Here is a 23,845-nt window from a genome sequence, read left to right as displayed (position 1 = left end):
TTTCTTAAAGGACAAGTTCGGTATTTTACACGTAAAGCCCTGTTTTCATATCGTTTCTGATGAAATAGAATGGTTAAGATAAAAATTTGGACACATGCTGCTGTTTCGTTCTCTTACGAGAGTTCTCTCGTACTGCGTCGAAAGACACTACGGGAAAGATTCTTTCTCGAGATATTGAAGCCAAAAAATTAATCCTTAATTTTGTAATAATGTAAAACGCTTTGCAGCAGCACAGCCTTAGGACTGTGTGTTTTTTCTCCCACACTAAAAGAGCCGAGCGTCTTTTTAAAGATGCCTCGCAACTGTGGCTCGTGTAGAGCTCCACTCAGCGATGGGGACCACCACATGATATGTGTTTCCTGCCTGGGTGAGGACCACACAGCTTTAGCTCTCGCCGATGGCGGCTGCTATCACTGCGAGACGATGCCTATGGTGACTCTGCGGAGTCGCCTTGCTTCGCTCGCTGAAGCTGCACTTCCGCCCGCTGCAGTGCCGCGCTGTAAAAAGCGCCGTGCTCAGCGGAACCCGGAACCTCCCTCCACCACGAGGAGCTCGCCGCTGTCGCCGCTGTCGCCGCCAGCTTCTCCGCTCGCTTTGCTGGACTCTCTGACCGACGGACAACGGCCGCTGTCTGCCGCCGAGTCCGTTATGGACGATGAGGGTGAAGCCGTGTCTGTGGAGGACGACTGCTGTTCTCTCCTCGCTTCGGGTAGCGAGGGATGGGCAAGCTCTGTGGACCTCCCCGGCTGGATGGCTGCTTTCTGCAGGGGACCGTACTTCGCCGTCCTCACGACTCGCGCCTTTTCTTCCTGAGCTTCACGAAGAAGTCGCGAAATCCTGGAAAGCCCCATTTTCAGCCAGGATGCGTACTTCTGCCTCAGCAGCATTCTCCGTGGTGGACGGTGCTAGAGACAGAGGATACCAGTCCCTCCCTCCGGTGCTAAAGCCTGCCGCACGTCTTCAGCTTTGAACAGTCGCGCCTACGCCCCCGCTGGACAAGCTGAGTCGACATTGCAAACACGATGGCGGTGTTACAGATCTTCCAGGCCAACCCTTCTCCGTAAGCTCGACGAGGAAGGCCCGGAAGCGATCTGCGTGCAGGATTTACGGACCGCCACAGACCTCGCTCTCCGCGCCACTAAATCTGCTGCACATGCCATTGGGCGAAATATGGCGCGACCGCGCTCTCACTCAGCTGGACGCCGCCCTCCGCTGCGTGGGCCTCAGCCAAAGATTGCGATCAAGCCCGAGGCCTCCACGCCTTCCTAGCCCGCCTAGGAAAGCAACAGTGTTCAAGTCCCGCTGCGGCCGGATTTTAAACAAAAATTTTCGCTCGCACAGTTCCAACACACGCGACGTGCCAGTGTATTCTGCAGTCAACAAACCGGCATCACGGCAGAGCGAAGGGGGTTTGTACAGCAAATATTTCCTGGTGCCAAAGAAAGACGGGGGTCTCAGACCCATTTTAGATCTGAGGCAGCTGAACAAAGTGCTTATGAAGCGCAAGTTCAGAATGTTCACGACCAGAAAAATCCTCGCGCACATTCGCAGAGGAGACTGGTTTATGTCAATAGATCTGAAAGACGCGTATTTCCAAATACCAATTGCATCACGTCACAGGCGATTCTTGAGATTCGCCTTCGAGGGCCAGGCGTATCAGTATACAGTCCTCCCGTTCGGCCTGTCTCTAGCACCTCGTACGTTTACAGTGTGCATGGACGCGGCGCTGGCACCCTTGAGACTCCAAGGCGTACGAATTCTGAATTACTTGGACGATTGGCTGATTCTAGCCCAATCGCGATCAGAGCTTGTACAGCACAGGACAATATTACTCGATCACCTCGAGGTTTTAGGTCTCAGAGTCAACTGAGCGAAAAGTTCACTGTCTCACAGTCAGAAACTGCAGTTCTGTCTGAAAGCGCGAGTGCCGCGCCGAGCATGGGTCTCCGGTCTTTGTCGCCTCAAGGTCAATCAGGAATGCGTGTCAGCTCTGATACCATGGCGTGCGACAGACTGGTACCAGTCAGGTGTAAGCCTGGGGACTTCCTCGAGCGTGAAGGTGGTGTCTACGGATGCATCCACCTCAGGCTGGGGAGCGTTGCTCGAGGGCAAACCGTTCTTTGGCCAGTGGTCAGAATGGAAAAGGCTCCCACACATAAACTGCCTGGAAATGTTGGCAGTGAACTACGCGCTGAGGCGCTTTTGTCCTCTGATATCACATCACATCACATGTCCGTTCGGACAACATGTCAGTAGTGGCCTACATAAATCGCCAGGGCGGTGTCAAATCCCGAAACCTTTACAGGTTAACGGAACGCCTCCTGGTTTGGGCCCAGCACAACCTGCGCTCGCTGAGAGCAGTACACGTGCCAGGGCACCTGAATATCGGCCCAGACAGACTCTCACGGAACAATGTTCCTACGGGAGAGTGGTCTCTACACCCAAAGACAGTACAGCTGCTGTGGAAGAGGTTCGGCAGAGCAGAGATAGACCTGTTTGCATCTCAGGAAAACGCTCATTGTCCGAAATTTTTCTCCAAGAGCAAGAACGCGCTGGCCCATGTCTGGCCCCGCTGCCCGCTCTATCCTTTTCCTCCTGTCTGGCTTTTACCTCAAGTATTGGAGCGAATCAGGGAAAGTGGATGCTCAGTGCTACTCGTGGCTCCGTTCTAGACAATCCAAGCATGGTTTCCAGTACTGATGCAGCTGACTAGCACTGCTCCATGGCCGATACCAGTGAGGAGGGACCTCCTCTCTCAGGCCAGGGGCTCGATTTTGCATCCTCGCCCGGAGCTTTGGTCCCTACATGTGTGGGCCATCAACGGGTACCCGCTAACCTCTCAAAAGGAGTATTAGACACGATCGAGCAGGCTAGATCCCCGTCCACAAGACGGCTCTATTCCTCTAAATGGTCTGTGTTTTCTGGCTGGTGCTCAGCCCAGGGTGTATCACCCCTGCAGTGCGGGGAAACGGAGGTTCTCTCCTTCCTACAGGAGCTGCTGGATAAGGGTAGGACCCAATCCACGCTCAAAGTTTACGTGGCGGCTATAGCAGCGTTCGTCAATCCAACGCTTGGCCGATCACTTGGTAGGAACGACCTGGTTGTTCGTTTCCTTAAAGGAGCTAGGAGATTGTATCCTCCCAGACCTCCTTCAGTCCCCGTCTTGGACCTTTCTACGGTACTGGATGCCATGAAGGGTGCCCCGTTTGAGCCTGTGCACTCAGTTGACATGAAGCACTTGTCGTTCAAGACAGTGTTTCTTCTGGCTCTCGCTTCAGTAAAGCGCGTGGGGGATTTACAAGCGCTCTCGGTGAGAGCGTCGTGTATGAAGTTCAGGCCTAATGACTCTAAAGTCTTACTAAAGCCGAAACATGTGTATGTGCCTAAGTCCCTCAACACACCGTTCAGGGCTCAGGTTATCTCCCTGTCGGCTCTGCCGGCCTCTGAGGAAAAGGATGACGCTAGCTTCCTTTGCCCGGTTAGGGCGTTAAAAGCTTACGTGTCCCGCTCCGCTGCTTTTAGACAGACGGAGCAGCTTTTCATTTCGTTCAGCGGACGTTCCAAGGGATGAGCTGCGTCGAAACAGAGCCTGTCCAGATGGGTAGTGGATGCCATAGCGTTAGCCTACGCATCAAAAGGACTGCCATGCCCGTTGGGCATCAGAGCACATTCTACGAGGGGCATGGCCTCCTCGTGGGCTTGGTCTAGTGGAATCTCATTGCAAGATATTTTTTATGGCGGCAGGCTGGGCCTCCCCGTCTACATTTATAAGGTTTTATAACCTAGAGGTTCCCGCCTTGCTGGCCAGACTGCTCTCGGTCTAAAGACACAATATGGTGTTTTCTGCCCCGTTCTATTACGGCCCAGATTGCCAAAATGTTTTAAGCATCACTCACTGACAGTTATCTCCTATGAGCAATGTAATGACCCACCATATATATCTATATACATATATATGCTGTAAATTCCCCTCGGGGCACTAATTATAAAGGAATGATGCTATTCTAGCCACTCTGTGTGAGTTTTTTCTGATGATCATACACTATGTGTGCCCCGGGCGCTCGCACCCTTGGGTGTCTGGTGTTGGATCTCAGCATGCACGGCGTTTTACACGGGGTTCCCGTAGCGTCTTTCGACGCAGTACGAGATAACTTTATTACTAACTAGATAAATTACTAACGTAATCTCGGTTCTCACTAGAAGAGGAACAAGTACTCTCTGTGCAGTGCCTGCATCATACTCTGCCCGCTTCGGCGATGAAAATCAGACTATGACAGCCGTGCTTGTATAATTATAGGCCTAGGCCACGCCCATGCCCGGTCTGGCGGGACGTGACGCAGAGTTGGGTCAAGCGTCATGAGAGGCCTCGCATAGGGTTCCGCCTAAGGCTGTATGCTGCTGCAAAGCGTTTTACATTATTACAAAATTAAGGATACATTTTTTGTCTTCAATATCTCGAGAAAGAATCTTTCCCGTAGCGTCTTTTGACGTAGTACTCGTTCCTCTTCTAGAGAGAACCGAGGTTATGTTTGTAACCGAGTACGTTTTCTTTCACTTTCCCCCCACCTCCACAATGGCTGCATAGGTGCACAGGAATATCCTTCCTAAAAGGCATTAAACTTTCGTTTACAAAGAAGTGAAACTCACAGAGTGGTCAGGGGTGTTCACTGATATGCTTACACAAAAATCGCTGTAAAGCGCTTGTAAAAGCTCTCAATGGAAGAATGGGTGTGAGGCGTTTGAAAAATATAGGTCCACAGTTTTACAACGAATGGTAACACACCTGTTGGAAAGCATCTTTTGCAGCGATTTTGCAGGCTCGTTTTGATATTGCGGGATCTGTGACGTCACACGGGCAAATACATTTTCATATGACTGCCTCAAGACATTGACGAATAGTTTAACATCATCGCATCACAGGCCCCGCCTACTGGAGTTCAGATGCTTAACGGCTAACGTTTGCCTACACTGGATGTGTGTTGTGTCATAAGCACAAAAAAAGAGACTTAAAGCTGCAGTCCGGCACTTTTTTGGGTTTAAAAATATAAAAAAAGACATTTTTGAAAAAAAACTTAACCAGCCAGTGTTCAAAACGATCCGCTTGCCTTACCTCGATTCAAAACGGTAAGCTTGTAATAATGATTTTAATTCCAGTGGTACTGGTGGATTTCCGCGGGAATTTCGAGCATGTCTTTGAGTCATTACGTCACTTCTGTACACATAGAGAAGGAGTCCCCGGCTAGCGTGTGTGGATGATGGAGGAGATTTAGCTTAGCACTTGGTATGGCGGATCCCGAAAGTTTAAAGCGACAATCACCAGTGAGTGACAACTGGAGATTCACCAGTTGTAAAACCCAAAGACTTCGGACTTCAGAGTGGCTACAGAAAAAAAATATTTTTCACGTTTTGATGTGATATAAGCAATCGTTAGATTTAATCAGCATGATATAGCTACTGCAATGCCCCCCCCACCCCCCGAATTTGGTCAGAACAAAAGTGAATGTTACTTACTTGTTCAGATGACATTTACCGATGAAAATTCTAATGTTGACACTTTCAAAAGGTATACTCTGAGATTGCTGATGACAGTATCCACAGCGACGCGACAGCGACGCGACAGCGACAGGTTCTCCTCAATACATTGTGTTCATCCGCGCTGTTTCATGCCGATTTACTACCCACGCACAGTTAATAATTCCGCGAATAACTGCAATTGCAGATTTCGAACAGAGATGGCGACAAAGAGGAAAAACGACGGACTGCAGCTTTAAATAAAGACTTAAGAAGGATCCCAACATCAGAAAAAAAGTGGATGGTCTAATTTTAGACCATCTGCTTGCGACGTAGTACTTTTTCAAAGTTCAGGAACTTTCAGGGGTGGAACTTGGGCACTGAACATGTTGATTGGTTGAGTTCATGCCGCATTTTGATTGGTTGACTCCAAGCACCATTTTAACCACCATCTGTTGTGGTGCGTGCAGTAACAGTTGTTTGCTATTCGAATCAACAATGGAGTTTAAAAAATACAATCAATGGACTGACGACGAAGTTCAGGCTTTATTAAGTTTAAATTCAGAAGATGAAATACAGCGGGAACTGTAAAGTAGCGTGCAGTCCGCCGTCACCTGACTAATTTGCCTAATCTTTGGAAATGCAGACAGTAACAGATCTAGGGGAAAAAAAGTTCCTGGGAAAATCACAAATTGTTCTGGGTAATTTCTGTGGAAATGTGGCTTTAGTCAGCTAGACACAGTGTAATGGAGAGTTTGTATAAAAAACTTTTGTTGACAGATTAATTAAATCTGAATTAATTAATTCAGATTAATTAATTAATTTAATTAGCGCGTGAGCGAACGCTCCTCCCATCCGTTGTCTGATTGGCCTTTCGCAAGGATTCCTTAAAGTGCGTGGAGCCTGCATCCGCTTCAAGGGTACAAAGGGGGCGCTGCTAAGCACACTTGTTAAAATTATGAATGGGATGGCCTACGGACTCGTAGACTCAGCGAGCACGCGCGATTTAAGTCCACAAGACCGAAAGTCCACATGAAGTGCGCCATTTGGGACAGGGCCACTGTTTCCTTTACAATGACAATTGTAGCCAATCAAAATAGTGGCTGTTTATTGACAAGCCTTAAATGAGTCGTGTGTTTGCTTTTTTATTTTCATAATGACAATTTGGAAAGCAAAGAACAATCCATTATATAAACATTTATTTCATTAGGGAAGTTATAAACATAAAAACTGAGCTCTTTGCAAACAACTGTTTTCACATTTTTAAATTAACTTATACATAAATGTATGTATTTTTTTTAATGGCAGCTAATGTAAAAAAAAAAATACTGTGTGGCATTGAATAAAAAAGTACAGGTGAAAAGGAAAAATATATATATAATTTCCTATATGTTTCACGGAGTCTGTCACCTCACCACGACCTTCCAGCTCCACCCACTCGTCACCCGATGTCAATGTGAAATTAAAAAAATTGGTTTGAAAGCCTGACCCAAGATTTGATCAGAGGGTTTTTCATTACCTGCTCTACAACTACCAAATTTCATGACATTTTGCATATAATTGCACATGGTTCTGGCTGTCAGTGGCAAAGGGAGAAAAAATAATGAAAAAACTAACAGACACAACGGATGCCAGCAACTTGGCCTCTACTAAGTCAGTTCAGTGCTATAAACTAAACACTTATTGTAAAAGAGATTTGCTTAAAAAAAAAAAAAAATGAGAACAATACATTCATATAATACTTTATGCTTTGTGGATGAGGAAGGAGTCAATGAATCCTCAGTCAAAGTCTTCTTTATGTTCATCATCTACTGCATTTTTTCTCCTGTTGCTTTCCATGTTTTGTATGCAGAAATCTCTACGTCTTCATCAGGGCTTAAGATCTATAATTCAGGTCCAGTTTAAAAAACAAGGCTTAGATTGAGCCAGGATTAGACCTTAGTTCAATTAGGACATTTAGGTAGTTTTTATAAAGATGCCTTAGACAACAACAACAAAAAATAACTTACTGGTGAGAATCTTGAGACAACACAAGGACAGTGACATATTTTAAGATATGCCAGATGTGAAATCAGTCTGAGGTCACTGAATTTGGTCATTTAAAATAACTTTATTTCATTTTGTTGAGTTTGAACAATTTGTGTTTTCTGACAAAGAATTGTTGAACTAAACCAAGGAAAGAGCTGATGTACATGATTATATCATTAATTCAAAGCAGTTTGTTCAGTCATTTTAGTATGATTCTTAGTAGCCTACTTTGTTTTTGTCTTGGTTATGTTCTTGAATAGAGCACAGTTCTGGTAACTACTTGTTCCAGAGCTTTTCAACACAAACACAGTGTCACACCAGAGATCTTTCTGATCTCTTCTGGTCTTGACAGCAGTGACTTTAAATTTCTCATATGGAGGAATCAGCACCTCTCTCTCATGAGGAAGCTTAGAATATTTTGCCACATCAGCACCTTTACAAGTGTAGATTTCAAAACAAGATTCATTTCCAAAAAACCGTGCTCTTTTACGATCAAGAGAGGAGGATGAAAAAGAGCCGAAACGAACCTCTTTGTTCTGATTCCTCTTATAATCAAATGTATTTTTGGTACCGCGATACGTTAACATGCATTTGCCACCTGCTTTGTGTTTTCTTCAGAATCTGTATTGCATCTGTTAACAGAAAGTGAAGTGAATACCATTTGTATGTCTTGTCTTGCCTCTGTTTTTTATCACGACGAGTGGCAGCGGTGAATTCACCATATACAAGAGCATCACTGTACACATAAATGGCAATTTCATGATTCTTTTTCAAACCTTTCTTTGGGCTCTTGACAAACTCTTTCCCTTTTTCCCAAGCCGTTTTATAAATATGCAAGTTATTGAGGTCATTCTTTAGAAGTTCTGTCTCCACCCGTTTTGCCATTTTATCTCTACAACCGTCATATTGGTCATCCACAGAATTCAGTGCCATATCCAATGGATATGTCTTTCCTTCAACAGCAGCGCTGTGATCCTGCAGAAACAGAAATCATAATGATCACATTGTCATTATTCATGTCTGTAATATTCATGCTAGAACACAAGCTTACCTGTCCTAGAGCAGCTAAAATGAGAAGAAGAGCTTCAATGATCGGCAGCATCTTGATTCAGTCAAATCCCTCAGATGATCTAGTAGATCTAGTGAAGAACAGACGATGAAAGACAACCAGAAACACAACAGCATCTCACAAATACTGAATCTATGACATGAAATATAATGGAAAGGAATATACACATATCTGCACAATATTCACCATCTTTAACAGAATATGGTTTTAAATTAAAAGTTTTACATAGAAGTGTTATATTGACCCTAAACTTACCTGAAAATACTTGTCTCTTTTGTCAGATTCTGTTTTCTTTTCGTTATTTTTCAGGAGTTAAGCAATGATGAGAGGAGAAGATCAGAAAAGTCAGTCACTCACAGTCAGAAGACAACGACTCTTCAGACTACAAGAGATGAGGAAGGAGCCTTATTTATATTGTTGATGAAGAGTGTTAATAGCGTGCATCTAGGTCATCTAAATGGTTTAGATGTTCTGATTATCACATGTGAAGATCTGGTCTGTGGTTTTACTCAAACTTGTTGAAGATGTTTTTCAACCTGATCTTTTGTGTTTACTAAAACGCACAATTTGTTGCAAAGTAAACCACAAACAAAGATGATCTGGTGATATAGTTTTCAGCATAATTAGACTGAGAATAATTCACAAATTTTAACCCATGACCAAAAGCGCTTATTAATAGATTATATACGGCGCAATTTAGCTGCCGTCGCATCATCCAGTTGGATGCTGCACTTTGGTGGTTGTTGAGGAGATTCCCCCTTCCATGTAAAGCGCTTTGAGGATCCAGCGCTATATGTAACAAATTATTATTATATATTATTAATATAAATGTTTTAGAATCAATAGATAACGCTATAAAATGACTACATGTGAGCTTAAATGTTACATATTATTTTTGGACAAAAATGTATTTTCGATGCTTCAAAAATTTCTAACCAACCCACTGATGTCACATTGACTACTTTGATGATGTCTTTATTGCCTTTCTGGACATGGACAGTATACCGTACATACATTTTTAATGGAGGGACAGAAAGCTCTCGGACTAAATCTAAAATATCTTAAACTGTGTTCCGAAGATGAACGGAGGTCTTACGGGCTTAGAACGACATGAGGGCGAGTCATTAATGACATTATTTTCATTTTTGGGTGAACTAACCCTTTAACTAACTTCACAACTTTTACTTGCACTGATATAGCAAGACGTTTTACTTGCACTGATATAGCAATACTTTTTATTTTAGTTGTCCTCTTTCATAGACAGCTATTTTCTTCTTGCTGTGTAAATTTGTTTAAATTCTTTATATTTTTAAATCTTGTAATATTCTGTAGTGAATCGCGCTGCTTCTCTCGCGAGAAATGAATCTCAGTTTCACTCTTTCTCAGCATGTGATTGGCTGTTCGCTATGATGTCACACCTAAACTCAGGATCAAAGCCTGAGTTGACAGAGAAAGGTGATGATCAGCATCAAGCCTGGTTGGATTGGTTTGGTTTTGTCAACTCAAAACCAAGTTGAACAAACTTTCAACAAGCGTTTTATATGTCCAGCAATAACCTGTGCTGCACATCGCCGCGATATAAAGTTAAGGCAACTAAACAACCAAGAGAAATACATGTCTCCCTCAAATGTAACATTTGTTCTGTACATCAGCATCGGGGAAATAACATTATAATCTTGTTCACGGTAGAGAAAGATGCATGTAGGCTACACAGGGACCGTGAAGATGCTGAATTAAACATAAAAACAGCCCTCGTAATAATCAAAAATACACTTACATTTCTATAAATCAGTTTTTATGAATGATTGGCTTGCTCTAACTATTGCTCTGGTCTTCGTCAACAACACGCGCTTGCGCCCCCTGCTGGTGAGGTTGATTAACAGCAGATGGAGATTATGCTCAGTAATCTACTGCTTTTCCTGCAGTTCCTGGATGTCAATGTTGAATTTACTGTCGAATTTGAACCACTGAATTTGTGGAAGCGAATTTGTAAAACGAAATAAAATGGACCGAAAATTGCCTGTTGAATATTATAGGTTGTATTTTTAAACGGTTTGAATATTTTGGAAGTGAAATATGAAAGGTGAATATGGATTATTGAATTTTGATTAATTAAAAAGTGTTTGAAATGTTTTGAATTGAAATATTCACAGCATAAATATACAACCATGTTGAATTTCAGCCCATAAAAATGCAAGCCCTAAAAATACAATGCATTAAAATGCAAGCATGGTTAATGCAATTCATTTTTTTTCAAGTAGTGCAATTCAACAGGCTTTTTATTTCAAAAACATTTGGCATTATTTTACTTCCATACCATTGTACGACCAGACAACTAAGGCTAAACAAACTCGACAGAAACAAGCAGGTAACTTGCAGCAAGAAACCTCCTCCATGTCGCCTGCAGAGCAGTGTCATCTTCATCTGTCAGTAAATTATCTTTGGTCGTGACAACCAGTCTGTGCCATAGGGCCGTCCTTCTTTGGGACATGTGGGCTGTGGAAAAAGGTACTGTGTGGACCTGATCTGGGCCAGAAAGAAATTGCCAAGTGGGTATTGACCTTTTACGTTAACCCTAAACTCACCTCAAAACACTGTTGTCTCCTTTTGTCAGGTTCTGTGTCTGTTTCTTTTCATTGTTTTTTTCAGGAGCAACGAAGAAAGAAGATCAGAAAAGTAATTGACAGTCAGATGACAACGACCCTTCAAACAAACAGATGAGGAAGGTGCCTTTTTAAATCGCTGATAATGTGTGTGTGTTTATGATGCATCTAGGTCATCTATGGTTTAGATCACCTGATTGTCACTTGTGGCCGGTGGTTTCATGCACTACAGAGTTCAAATAATCATGAAGCATCAGGCTCATCTGATAATGCAACACTTGTGGAGACCTGTGGTTTCATGCATGGAAAACATTTGCACCCATTTAATGTATGTGAAATGAATAGAATAATTCCATTCAAACAAATTATGAATGATAATTCATAAATAAGTATTATATTTTGTTGAAAGAAATGCAATTTCTCAATGATTTTAAACGGAAATTAATATTTTTCATCTTCTGCAGTTAGCAACAGAGTGTTTGACTGAATGTAAAGGGATGAACACTTAAGAAGAGACTCGTCATTTCACAGGTTTTATCAGCTATTGCTCATTTCATAACGCGTCATGGTGTTAGTAAAGCCAGACACAACATAACCACAACCGTCCCTCTTCTGCAAAATTAAAACCACAAAAACTCCAACATCACTAAGGTAAAAAGTATTAACTTAAATCTAAATAATAAAAATAAATAAATTCAAAGTTCATTGAAACCAATTAAATTCATCAAATGTAATGATAATATTGCTGCAAACTGCATTGCACTAAGAAAGTCATTCACTAAATATGCTATTGTTGACAGTTAGACAGAAAGCACTGCAAATGTTCAGTAATTTGATACAAAAAGATGCAAGTATAAATGAAGAAATGAATTAGAGACACATACACTCAAAAAAATAAATTGTTGAATGAACATGATTTAATCGTATCACCCATTATGCATCTAAGCAAGATTTGAATATTTTATTTGAACACAATATTGGTTTGTAAATTGAACATGATTGTAATATGTCAATGCAACTTCTTTGCAACTAATTGAATCAACATGTTTGTATTGTGTTAGACTAATCAAATGTATTCTCATTCACTCAAAGCACAGGAAAGCAGAATCACCAAAAGGAGAAAATCTAATTTTTAAGTCACCATTATGGAGATCAGTGTGTGTTTTAGTTGGGCTCTTCACCCTTAAATTATTAACTTTAAGTTTTGTTTGGCTGCTGTACATAAGTTATGACAGCCAGATGAACAAATAGGAACGGTGATCTGATGGTGTTGGTTGTGTATTAACATAACCATTATTTCACAATCATTTAACCTGAATCACTGAACTCATACAGAGTCCAATTTATGAGTTAGGTTTAATTTATTAATTTTAGCTGCATAATATGTTTAGCCTTATCAATGAAATTAAACGATCAAATCAATAAAAATAAAAAATATATATACACATTTCTTTTTGGGCACTCACAGACATCAAGATTTAACGTATGAATCTCAGCAATGGTGAGAAACAGATCACCTCTGATCATAAGCTCATTATTTATTCATGCAGCAATGCATGATGGGGAGCTATGAATGAGTTTTGATTGGTGCAACACAGAATGCACTGCAACATGCTTTATAAATGTCACCATGGTTGAGATACATACACTGATTCTTGATGTCTGTGTGTGCCCAAAAAAGAAATGTGTATATATATATTTTAATTTTTATTGATTTGATTGTTTTAATTTCATTGAAAAGGCTAAACCTATTATGCAGCTAAAATTAATAAAATTCACCTAACTCATAAATTGGACTCTATATTTATTTATTTATTAACATATCTTTATTGCGAGGATTAACCCCTTGAGATGAAACATCTCGTTTTCAAGGGGGTCCTCCAGTACAGCAAAGCAAAAAAGACCCAAAACAGCAGAGCAAATATCACAATCAAAGACAGCACGACAAAACACAGCAACACACACACACACACACCAGCTCACAATGGTCAACCCCACCCCACCCAGCACGAACCCCACAAGTGACATGACAGAAAAACAACCACATGACTAGCATTGCACAAGGTCAAAGACTAAGAGGAACACAAACAAGAACATTGATGATGATAATAACAATAATAAAAATAAATAAAAAATGAGGACAATAAAATGAAAAATAGTAAACACATGACCAATAAAGTCCAAAGTCAAACAAGCAAAACTAGAAACAAAGACAAATGTTCTGAAGATGTTCCCCGATAGCCCTTCGAAACACTGTAAATGAAGTTAAAGAACGGATAGAAAATGGCAGATTATTCCAATCATATGGAGCCTTAAAACAAAAGGCATATTTCCCTACCTGTCTTTTAACTCTAGGAACAACAAAAAAGATCTGATCATTGTGTCGCAGACTGTAAAGCGAATTATAAAGCACTAGGTGTTGCTTGAGATAAACTGGATAATTAAAATAAAAACTTTTAAATATAAAATGTAACCAGTGAGACTGTCTCCTGGCAGAAGGGGCCAACCAGGACAACTGTCTGTACAACACACAGCGGTGTGTCCTAAAGGGACAGCGAAGAACAAATCGGCAGATACTATTGTAAACCACATCAATGGAGTGCAAACAAGAGGCACTATATGAGTTCAGTGATTCAGGTTAAATGATTGTGAAATAATGTTTATGTTAATACACAACCAATACCATCAGATCACCGTTCCTATTTGTTCATCTGGCTGTTATAACTTCTGTACAGCAGCCAAACAAAACTTAATTAATAATATAAGGGTGAAGAGCCCAACTAAAACACACACTGATCTCCATAATGGTGACTTAAAAATTTGATTTTCTCCTTTGGTGATTCTGCTTTCCTGTGCTTTGAGTGAATGAGAATACATTTGATTAGTCTAACACAATACAAACATGTTGATTCAATTAGTTGCAAAGAAGTTGCATTGACATATTACAATCATGTTCAATTTACAAACCAATATTGTGTTCAAATAAAATATTCAAATCTTGCTTAGATGCATAATGGGTGATACGATTAAATCATGTTCATTCAACAATTTATTTTTTTGAGTGTATAAAATCACATTGTGGCCACTGAATTGCATAACTTTATTTATTTTTTTTGAAATTATGTTCATTGTGTTTTCTGACAAAGTATGAATGAACTAAACCAAAAGGGAACAATGTTGGAGCTGATGTACATGATTAAATCATATCAATTATTTGTTATGGTTTATTGAATGCCACTGCACAGTTCAGGTCACTTCTTGCTCCAGTGCTTTTTAAAGTGAACACCGTTTCACACCAGAGATCTTTCTGCTCACCTCTTGTCTTGACAGCAGTGACTTTAAACTTCTCATATGGAGGAATCAGCACCTCTCTCTCACGAGGAAGCTTTGAATATTTTGTCAGTGCAGCACCTTTACAAGTTTTGATTACAAAACAAGATTTATTTCCAAAAAACCTTGTTCTGTTACGATTTAAAGAGGAAGAAGTAAATGAGCCGAACCGAACCTCTTTGTTCAAAACATTGTTATTAAATGAAACATCTGTACCACGATAAGTTGAATAGCATCCTTTTTGTGTTTTCTTCAGAATCTGTAATGCGTCTGTTAACAAAAAGAAAAGTGAATACCATTCGAATGTTTTGTTTTTGTATTTTTTCTTATCATTACGAACAGCATCATTGAAATGCTTATATAGCTTTAAAATGGAGTTTGTGTACACATTAATAGCAATTGAGTGATTCTTTGTCAAGTTATCCCCTGGTGGCTTGAATTTCTTTTCAGCATATTTCCAAGCTGCAAATTCAGATTCCGAGTCAGACATTTCTTCTTTCAGATATTTAGTCTTCACCAGGTTTGCCATGTTCTCTCTACAACCGTCATATTGGTCATCCACAGAATTCAGTGCCATATCCAATGGATACATCTGTCCTTCAACAGCAGCGCTGTGATCCTGCAGCAACAGGAATCATAATGATCACATCATCAGTATTCATGTCTGTAATATTCATGCTAGAACACAGGCTTACCTGTCCTAGAGCAGCTAAAATGAGAAGAAGAGCTTCAATGATCGGCAGCATCTTGATTCAGTCAAATCCCTCAGACGATCTAGTAGATCTAGTGAAGAACAGATGATGAAAGATAACAGCGTTTCACTAAATCCATTACTCCAATGGTAAAATGTCCCCTAAAATTACCTGAGAATATTATGGTCTCTTTTTTTGTCTCTTTTTTTTTTATGAGCTCAATGAGGAGAGGAAAAAATCAGAAAAGTCAGTCGTTCACAGCCAGATGACAACGACTCTTCAAACCAAGTGATGAGGAAGGTGGCTGTTTTATACCGCTGAAAATGTCTGTGCTGTAAACATATGGCAACTGTGCAACAGTTCATCTGCATAGTTTAACTCTCCATAATGCAACACCTGTGAAAGTCTGGTGTATGTGTGGTTTAGAAAGGACACACTCGTTCCTGTCATGTCAGTGCCAGCAGAAAGCAGGGTTGACACCAGATTATGATCATGGAAATGTGCATGATTCAGTTCATTCATATTACGGACAACACTTAGATACTTCTGATGATGTACAAATTAAGATCTGAAGAGTAAGTATTTCCTGTCTCAAGTGGAGGAGATCAAGTGTCTTGGGGTCTTGTTCACGAGTGAGGGAAGGATGGAACGGGAGATTGACAGATGGTGCAGCTTCTGCAGTAAAGCTGCAAGGCGAAGCTCTCGATTTACCGGTTTTTACTCTCACCTATGGTCATGAGCTTTGGGTCATGACCGAAAGGACAAGATCCCGGATACGGGCGGCCGAAATGAGCTTTCTCCGCAGGGTGGCTGGGCGATCCCTTAGAGATAGGGTGAGGAGCTCGGCCACTCGGGAGGAGCTCAGAGTAGAGCCGCTGCTCCTCCACATCGAGAGGGGTCAGCTGAGGTGGCTCGGGCATCTGTTCCGGATGCCTCCTGGACGCCTTCCCGGGAAGGTGTTCCGGGCGTGTCCCACCGGGAGGAGACCCCAGGGAGGGACTATGTCTCCCGGCTGGCCTGGGAACGCATCAGTGTCCCCCCGGAAGAGCTGGAGGAAGTGGCTAGGGAGAGGGAAGTCTGGGCATCTCTGCTTAGACTGCTGTCCCCGCGACCCGGCCCCGGAAGAGCGGAAGAAGATGGATGGAAGAGTAAGTACAGCTGCTTGCAGCAATTACAGAGACAAACACACGACATGCACCCCTGTTGTGAATAATTTTGAATAATAATAGTTGTGAATGTTCATAATAGTGCTGAATAATAACAGAAACAGGGTAAACTGCCTTGATATTATGCCCTTCAGCTTTAAAAATACACTTCTCATAATGCTTTGGAGAGAGTAAGAGCTGTGAGGAACAGGGCAGAGAACTAAGAATGTGATTATGTGCGCTGCAGAAACAATTGAACCTGTTGAATTGAATTAATACTGCGCAAAACGTCAGCAAACAGTTTTATTTTAATTCAAGTTGTCAGTCGTCATAATTGCATGCTTAGAAGAAAATACAACACTCTAAAAAATGCTGTGTTGGCTTTAATTAACTTTTTTATGTCAACAGGTCCCACGTAACTAGGTTACATTGGATTTATGTAACATTATTTATTTCAATTAACTTAAGTTAATAACATAAAGTTAATCCAATGCTGTTTAGTTAAGGTTAACAGTCTTAATTTTGTCCAAAACAATGAAGTTAATTAAGTTCAATTATCCTAAAATGTATATTTTTACATTCAACCAAAACAAATAATCCAGCTTCACACAGCAAAAACGTCAGTGTTAAATGAACTGTCCTGGGAGTTTATATGGCTCCAGACTCAATAAAGTATTAAAATATGAGTGTTAAATTTCAAGAGTGTTAAAGTTAATGAGCTAATTGAGTGATGATTGAGCATTATTGAAGACACCTGATGTTAACAAGCAGAATCACCAAAGGAGAAAATCTATTTTTTTAAAGACACCATTATGGTGATCAGTGTGTGCTTTAGTTGGGCTCTTGACCCTTAAATTAATAACTTTAGATTTTGTTTGGCTGCTGTATCTGAGTTATAACTCTCAGATGAACAAAGAGAAAAGTTGATCAGGTGGTGTTGGTTGTGTTTTGACATAATCATAATTTTGCCTAATCACTGAACTCATTTAGAGTCCAATCTCTGACTTAAATGTGCATCGTTAATAACAACATCACTGTAATCCTACCGAATAATATCCAGAATTTTCTAAATAATCTAAAGGATTTCTTAAAAGTTGTTCTGATCAAACAAAATATTTCTTTTAGGCACACACAGACATCAATAACCTGTGTATGAATCTCAAAAATGGTGACAAACAGAATATTCAATTAGGGAAAGTAAATTACTAAAACAATTCAGATCATAATTTATTCATACCCCAATGCATGATGGGAGTCATGAATTTTGGTTGCACCCAGAATGCACTGCAACATGCTTTATTACTGTCACCATTGTTGAGATTCACAGGCTGATTATTGATGTCAGTGTGTCTAAATAAAGTAATTTTCAAAGACTTTTGATCAGAATAACTCGTAAGAAATATTTTGGATTGTATTGAAAATGCTGATAATCATTAACTGTAGAATCACAGGCTGCTGTAATAACATGGTAGACATAATTCTCTAAATTAGATTTGTGATTCCGGTCAAATTATGATTATGTCAAACGATAACTAACATCACATGAATAACTTTTCTCTTTGTTCATCTGCGAGTTATAACTCAGATACTTAAGCTAAACTAAATCTAAAGTTAATAATGTAAGGGTCAAGAGCCCAACTAAAGCAAACACTGATCACCATAACGGTGTCTTAAAAAATTGATTTATTCCTTTGGTGATTCTGCTTGTTAACATCAATATTCTTCAATAATGATCAATCATCACTCAATTAATCACTTAATTAGCTCATTAACTTTAACACTCTTCAGTGTTAATTTAACACTCATATTTTAACACTTTAACACTCTTGAGTCTGGAGCCATACAAACTCCCAAGAGAGTTTATTTAACACTGGAGCTGCTGGATTATTTGTTTTGGTTGAATGTAAAAAATATAAATTTTAGGATAATTGAAATTAATTAACTTAGTTGTTTTGGACAAAATTAAGACTGTTAACCTTATTCAACTAAACGGCATTGGATTAATCTTATGTAATTAACTTAAGTTAATTGAAATAAATAATGTTACATAAATCCAACGTAACCTAGTTCCGTGGGACCTGTTGACATAAAAAAGTTAATTAAAGCCAACACAGCATTTTTTTGATGGTGTGATAACCAGACTTTTGTGGTTTTGTTTCTCTCTTCACTGTGGCACTGACACTTACAATGGGTTTTTTTCTGAGAACGGTGTTGAAGCTTTGTCAGAGTTAAAGTGAAAAAAGGAATGTGACTCAGTTTGAATATATGCAGATGTGTGGTTATTAATGTGTTATCTGTAAGGAATGAATAATGACTTTTGCATTATGAAACACCTATTTAAATTTGTTGTCTATTGTTGATGCCACTGCATTCAGCAGTGCACTTAAAGCTAAATGGCAAAACATTTTGTATTAAAGAAATGTGTTCTACATAGAATTGATCAATTTAAGCATGTTTTGGAGACATTTAAAGGAGTCATGAAATTATCAATTAAATTTGCCTTGGGATCTTTTGACATATAAGAGGTCAAAGACCATTAAAACAATATGCAAGTTTTATAGCTTAAAACATCCTCCTCATTAAACATTAAAGCATTTATTTAGTCAAGCTCCAAAAACAAGTCGTTTTGATATTGCGGGATCTGTGACGTCACACGGCAAATACATTTGCATACGACTGCCCCAAGAGCAAGACATCGACAAATAGTTTAAAATCATCACAGACCCCGCCCACTGGAATGAAGTTCATTCTCGTGTTACCCAGCACGTTTGAGCTTCTGCAAGAACCAATGAAGTTCATTCTCGAGTTACGCAGCACGTTTGCGCTTCAGCAAGAACCAATGAAGTTCATTCTTGTGTTACGCAGCACGTTTGAGCTTCTGCAAGAACCACTGAGGTTCATTCTTGTGTTACGCAGCACGTTTGAGCTTCTGCAAGAACCAATGAAGTTCATTCTCGTGTTACGCAGCTCGTTTGAGCTTCCGCAATAACCAATGAGGTTCATTCTTGTGTTACGCAACACGTTTGAGCTTCAGCAAGAACCAATGAGGTTCATTCTTGTGTTACGCAGCACGTTTGAGCTTCCGCAATAACCAATGAGGCTCTTACATCTCACTGATGTAATGTCTCCGTTCCCTCCTTCAGGTTACATTAGTAACCAGTTTATTATATAAAGCTATCACGTCTCTTCAGAATATTTGGACTAAAGCGCTTAATTCATATAGATTATATTTACGATCTTTTTATGAACTTTTTTAATGAAAGCCTCAATGTGTTGCATATCTGTCAATGGAGGGACAGAAAACTCATGAAGGTCTTATCAGGTTTATCATGTTTGGATTGACATGAGGGTGAGTAAGTAATTACATAATTTACATTGTTTGGGTGAACTATCCCTTTAAGATCTATAATTCAGTTTTCACAGACAGGGCTTATTAAACCAGAATTAGGCTTTAGTTCAATTAGGATATTTAAGTAGTTTTTATAAATGTGCCTTAGAAAAAAAAAAAACATGTGTGCATCTTGAGACAAAACAATGGCACTGACATGCCAGTGCAAGTTGCTTTCAGATAAAACAGCTCAAACATGCATTTTATTCTGGGACTATAGCTTAAGCCTTGTCTGTGAAACCGGGAGAAAGATTATTAGGTCGATCACAAGAGGATTTAGCATATTCGAGGTTAATTAGCATTAAACGTTAAAAACCTGTGCTCTAAGATGTTGAGCAGCGAAGAAAGACAAAAGGCATGTTCAAAACATCCTTTTTGTTGCGATCCAGAAGGATAAGGAGAGATTAATACCGCTACATTGCAAAATATCTGAGCTTTATTTTACATTCTTCCTTAAAATGAGCCGAGATTCGACCATCTAAAGCAACAGGTATCGACCCGAAGGACAAGAAACTACCACAAAGTCCACGACAGGAAACACGCAGCCTTAGGAAACGAAGAACACTAGCGCGCTGGTGCTCCCAATCTTGCCGCAATCATCCAGTCACCTGCAAACAATACAGACGCAACGCACACAATAAAAGGAACAGCCGACAGGGACATCACACCTTTTCGAAATTGAAATGTGTTACGATGGAGCAAATATTCATTCTCAGATATTTAGCTTGCTGTGAGGAATCTATATATAGCTGTAGTGTGAATCAAATATCTTTTTATTATATAATTATAATTCCATTTTAGTTAACTTTCTTTCCAGTGCAAAACAATAGTACATAAAAAACTGCTAATAAAGAAAATATAAAATATATATTTTATATATATTACCTGTTTTTTTAAATGTATTATTGTTTTGCACTGAAAAGGAAATATTGCACTCAAATAATGCATTCAAGCAATACAACACCTGTAGCACAAGGAAAATGGCTAATGTAGTTTTTCACCACAAATTCTGCTATTAAACACAATTAAGTTGAAATGATGCAGATTCAAGGGTTCAAGAGAAGCAAATATTATATGCACAAGGAAAATCTCACAGAAACAAATAAACCTCCAGACTAAGCACATTGTGCAGCTATTTCCCATTCAATTCTATATTTTTGTGCTCTTTTTCGCCGGCTGCTTGGAAGTAACGTTAGTCATTTGTACATTTCCCGCTGTTGTCACTTGTCATCATCGTTGCTACGATACATGACTCACAATGACTGAAACGACCAATTAAAAGGGCATTCTCTGATGATGTTCCAAGATGTTAAAAACGCGACGCTGATCATAGACAAACGGGGAGAAATTAGTATCTACCGCACGCACCGTCTGTTTTTTTTTCTTATCATAGCCTACAAATGTCTTCGTTCATAGTCTGACATATATTAGAAGCTATGTGTGTGTCTGTCACGGATTTGCACTGAATTGATTCTCAAAAATACGGAACAAAGTGCGTTCCGTATCGGTTCAATACGGAACAAGACTTTTATGTGTCAAATACGGGACGATTCCGTATTATACGGAACGGTTGGCAACCCTAAGTGTGATGTTGATGCAACCAGCTCATGTTTAGCTGAAAGTGTTCAGCTCATCTGAAAATGCAACACCTCTGAAGCTCTGGTGTGTTTGTGGTTTCACAAACACAAGCACAAATTCTTCCTGTCTATCAATACAGTCTATCAGTCAACAATGAATGTTTGTGTAACGAGACAAGAACACATATTTTTTTTAAAGTTGCATTTTAGTGAATTGCTAGCCTGTATTAGTGCATGTTAGCATGCTAAAAAAAAAAAAAAAAAATTGCCACAGAATTTGAATGTTTGAGATGAAAGTATAAAACAACAGTCAGAAAGAATAGAGTCAGCAGTTAAACAAAGTCTGTTCTAACAATGTTTTGCTAAAATATGATGCATGCACTTTGACCAGTGGGTGGTGCTGTAACCAAAGGACAACTAAATGATATACAGTAGAACCTGCTGAAGGACCATGATGAATGATTTTGTGACAAATATTGAATTTTGTCAATTTGATTTTGATGATATAAATTCAGGGTTGTAAACAGTTTTTAGGCATCCTAGATTGTGTTACAGTTGCAGTCAAAATAAGTCACACACAGTGCAAAGAGGACATTGACAGCCACCGACAGACAAGCCAGAGCAAGTTACTTTTAATATGAAACAAATTCTCAGCTTTTAAATTCATTATATGCTTCCTGACAACACATTGTGATGTTTACATACAATGACTGATAGGCCTGCTGTGTTTTTTATCAGGGCTGGGCATTGACACAAATTTCAAGATTTGATTTGATTTTGATTCATAAGCTTACAATGAAGCCATAATAATAAATAATAATCATTTGTTACATTTATATAGCACTTTTCTGGGTACTCAAAGCGCTTTACATAGAAGGGGGGGATCTCTTCAACCACCACCAATGTGCAGCATCCACCTGGATGATGCGACGGCAGCCATATTGCGCCAGAACGCACACCACACACCAGGTTACTGGTGCAGAGAAGACAGTGATGAAGCCATCAAACATTATAATGAAAGCAACGTCTGACTTGAAGAGACACAATGACTGAAGATTTAAAGTTCGGCCCTGTCCTGTACCAGTTTTACATCAGCACCACAGTTCAGGTAACTTATTTTTCCAGTGCTTTCCAGCTTGAACACAATATCACACCAGGCCCCTTCCTGACCTTTTGTCTTGACATCAGTGACATTAAACTTCTCATATGGGGGAATTAGCACCTCTTTCTGATCAGGATATTTGGAGTATTTGATCACATCAGCACCTTCACAAGTGTAGATTTCAAAACAAGATTTCGGTCCAAATTCCTTTGCTACCTTACGATCAAGAGAGGAGGATGTAAATGAGCCGAAACGAACCTCTTTGTTCAGAACATCCTTACCAAACTCAGATGTAGTGCCGCGATAAGTTGAATAGCAATTGCTTTGTGTTTCCTTCAGAATCTGTATTGCATCTGTTACCAGAAAGTGAAGTGAATGCCATTTGAATGTCGTGTTGTATTTTTGTTTCTCACTACGGACAGCATTATTGAAATCACGATATACTTTTGAATTATTGTTAGTGTACACATAAATGGCGACTGAATGAATCTGTTCCAAATGATCATGTGGACTCTTGGCATTCTTTACACCGTCGTTCCAAGTATTATTAAATTCAGCTGAGGCAGATTTTTCCTTCTCTAGATAAGTTGTGTTCACCAGGTCTGCCATTTTCCCAGTACAACCGTCATATTGGTCATCCACAGAATCCAGTGCCATATCCAATGTATACATCTTTCCTTCAACAGCAGCGCTGTGATCCTGCAGGAACAGAAATCATAATGATCACATCATCAGTATTCATGTCTGTAATATTCATACTAGAACACAAGCTTACCTGTCCTAGAGCAGCTAAAATGAGAAGAAGAGCTTCGATGATCAGCAGCATCTTGATTCAGTCAAATCCCTCAGATGATCTATTCTAGTGAAGAACAGATGATGAAAGACAACCAGAAACACAACAGCATCTCACAAATATCTCACTGCAATAGCAGTACTGTATGTCTCAGTAAAACTGTTCACCAACTTCTTATAAAACAGTGTAAAATGTGTTTGTTTTTTTCTGTCGGATTGAAAAAAACGTCAAACATGTCATAATTTACCTGTGAATATTCTCGTCTGTTTATCTTTATTTTTCAGGAGCTCAATGATGAGAGGAGAAGATCAGAAAAGTCAGTCGCTCACAGCCAGATGACAACGATGTTTGAAAGAGATGAGGAAGGTGACATATTTATATCGCTGAGAATGTGCGTGTTGTGGGATATAACAGCTGATGTAGGATCGTGATATGAAAAATGTAAACTGTTTGTAATGTAAAATGTAAACCAACATGATTAGTCTGTGTGTTTTCACACTGGACAAACCAGTTCCTGCAGACGTGCAAATAAAGCTTGACACTCCATATCACTTCGAGCAGATCTGACTCTGAAAGTTACGAATGCAGAAAGGGTGCTCTAAACAAA

The 23,845-nt window shown here is 39.8% G+C and overlaps 2 protein-coding genes across 3 annotated transcripts; both read right to left on the bottom strand.

Moving 5' to 3' along the window:
* Positions 1–14,412: 14,412 nt before the first annotated feature.
* Positions 14,413–15,287, bottom strand: LOC306987760 (ecto-ADP-ribosyltransferase 5-like; the record flags this gene model as incomplete). The annotated part of the gene is made up of 2 exons (XM_079592296.1): positions 14,413–15,160; positions 15,237–15,287. 2 exons carry the CDS (start codon positions 15,285–15,287, stop codon positions 14,429–14,431), a joined length of 783 nt encoding a protein of 260 aa, XP_079448422.1. The 3' UTR covers positions 14,413–14,428.
* A 6,652-nt stretch (positions 15,288–21,939) lies between these two features.
* On the bottom strand, positions 21,940–23,596 carry LOC306987435 (erythroblast NAD(P)(+)--arginine ADP-ribosyltransferase-like). Of its 2 annotated transcripts, none has more exons than XM_079591682.1 (3): positions 23,486–23,596; positions 23,221–23,304; positions 21,940–23,144 (listed from the first exon to the last, which is right to left on the bottom strand). In XM_079591682.1, the coding sequence occupies exons 2-3, from the start codon at positions 23,269–23,271 to the stop codon at positions 22,401–22,403; spliced, it is 795 nt and encodes a 264-aa protein (XP_079447808.1). In that variant the 5' UTR covers positions 23,272–23,304; positions 23,486–23,596; the 3' UTR covers positions 21,940–22,400. The 2 variants fall into 2 exon arrangements, with proteins under 2 accessions (XP_079447808.1, XP_079447809.1); XM_079591683.1 differs by having other exon boundaries at positions 23,221–23,299; positions 23,486–23,573.
* Positions 23,597–23,845: the final 249 nt, after the last annotated feature.

Source organism: Phoxinus phoxinus, assembly GCF_949152265.1.
Source record: "Phoxinus phoxinus genome assembly, chromosome: 1".
NCBI classification, from domain to species: Eukaryota; Metazoa; Chordata; class Actinopteri; order Cypriniformes; family Leuciscidae; genus Phoxinus; species Phoxinus phoxinus.
The sequence above is the reverse complement of the archived record's forward strand: the minus strand, read 5'-3'. Positions and strand labels throughout refer to the sequence as shown.

Bases quoted from the DNA above. Each gene is read 5' to 3' on its own strand.
- LOC306987435 (XM_079591682.1), bottom strand. From the start codon at position 23,271: ATGCTGCTGATCATCGAAGCTCTTCTTCTCATTTTAGCTGCTCTAGGA. The intron at 23,145-23,220 runs GTAAGCTTGTGT...CTGTTCCTGCAG, and splicing joins TTTTAGCTGCTCTAGGACAG to GATCACAGCGCTGCTGTTGA.